The sequence below is a fragment of the Colobus angolensis genome, unplaced genomic scaffold (assembly GCF_000951035.1).
Source record: "Colobus angolensis palliatus isolate OR3802 unplaced genomic scaffold, Cang.pa_1.0 Scaffold169, whole genome shotgun sequence".
In the NCBI taxonomy this organism is placed as follows: domain Eukaryota; kingdom Metazoa; phylum Chordata; class Mammalia; order Primates; family Cercopithecidae; genus Colobus; species Colobus angolensis.
Genome location: NW_012114810.1, coordinates 1,350,509 through 1,351,374, shown reverse-complemented (window position 1 = coordinate 1,351,374; position 866 = coordinate 1,350,509). Strand labels below are relative to the sequence as shown.

The window sequence follows — 866 nt, the reverse complement described above, 5'->3', positions numbered from 1 at the left end:
CTAAGCAACAAGAGCAAGACTCCATCTCAAAAACAAAACAAAACAAAATGAATAAATAAATAAGAAAACAGACTCCTCATAGACATGAAGGCTCTTTTTTTTTTTGAGACAGATTCTTGCTCTGTCATCCAGACCGGAGTGCAGTGGCGCAATCTTGGCTCACTACACCTCCACCTCCTGGGTTCAAGTGACTCTCTTGCCTCAGCTTCCTGAGTAGCTGGAATTACAGTCACACGCCACCGTGTCCTGCTAAATTTTTTTGGTTTTTTTTAGTAGCAATGGGGTTTCACCATGTTGGTCTGGCCAGTCTCGAACTCCTGACCTTGTGATCCACCTGTCTCAGCCTCCCAAAGTGCTGGGATTACACGCACCTGGCCTGCCATGAAGACTCTTGCAGATGCAACTTAATGCTATAAACTGTCCTAAACTTAATCCTTCCCAAGTCATTTCCTAGTACCCATTTAAGAAAACAGGAAAGTGGATGTCTTTTTTACAACATAACCTTGCCAATATTCTTGCTTTACCCGAACGAGCAGTTCCACGATGTGTGCATGTCCATCCGCAGCAGCCATGTGCAAGGGGGTCCTGTCTACTTTAGTCCGGGCATCCCTGCTAACACCTGCTCGAAGGAGTACTTCTGCTGTGGAATAATGACCATACTGAGCTGCAAGGTGGAGGGGTGATGTTCCAAGCTGTGGAAAAATAATACTCATTGAATAACCACTGTGTGCAGAGTCCTAGATCATTACTGGAGAGATACAAATGAACAAAGTGTGGTTCTTGTCCTTCAAGAGAGAATCTGGTTGGGCAGATAAAACTGAAAAAATGGTTAAAATTACAAATTAAAGGCCAGGGGCCAGGTGCAC

At 44.5% G+C, this 866-nt stretch overlaps 1 protein-coding gene across 1 annotated transcript in view; it reads right to left on the bottom strand.

Moving 5' to 3' along the window:
• GABPB2 (GA binding protein transcription factor, beta subunit 2) overlaps positions 1 to 866 on the bottom strand; it is a 65,294-nt gene that overhangs the window by 40,456 nt on the left and 23,972 nt on the right. Inside the window, exon 3 of the mRNA XM_011937958.1 lies at positions 525 to 692. Within this exon, the coding sequence (XP_011793348.1) occupies positions 525 to 692 (168 nt within the window). The remainder of the gene's footprint in view (positions 1 to 524; positions 693 to 866) is intronic.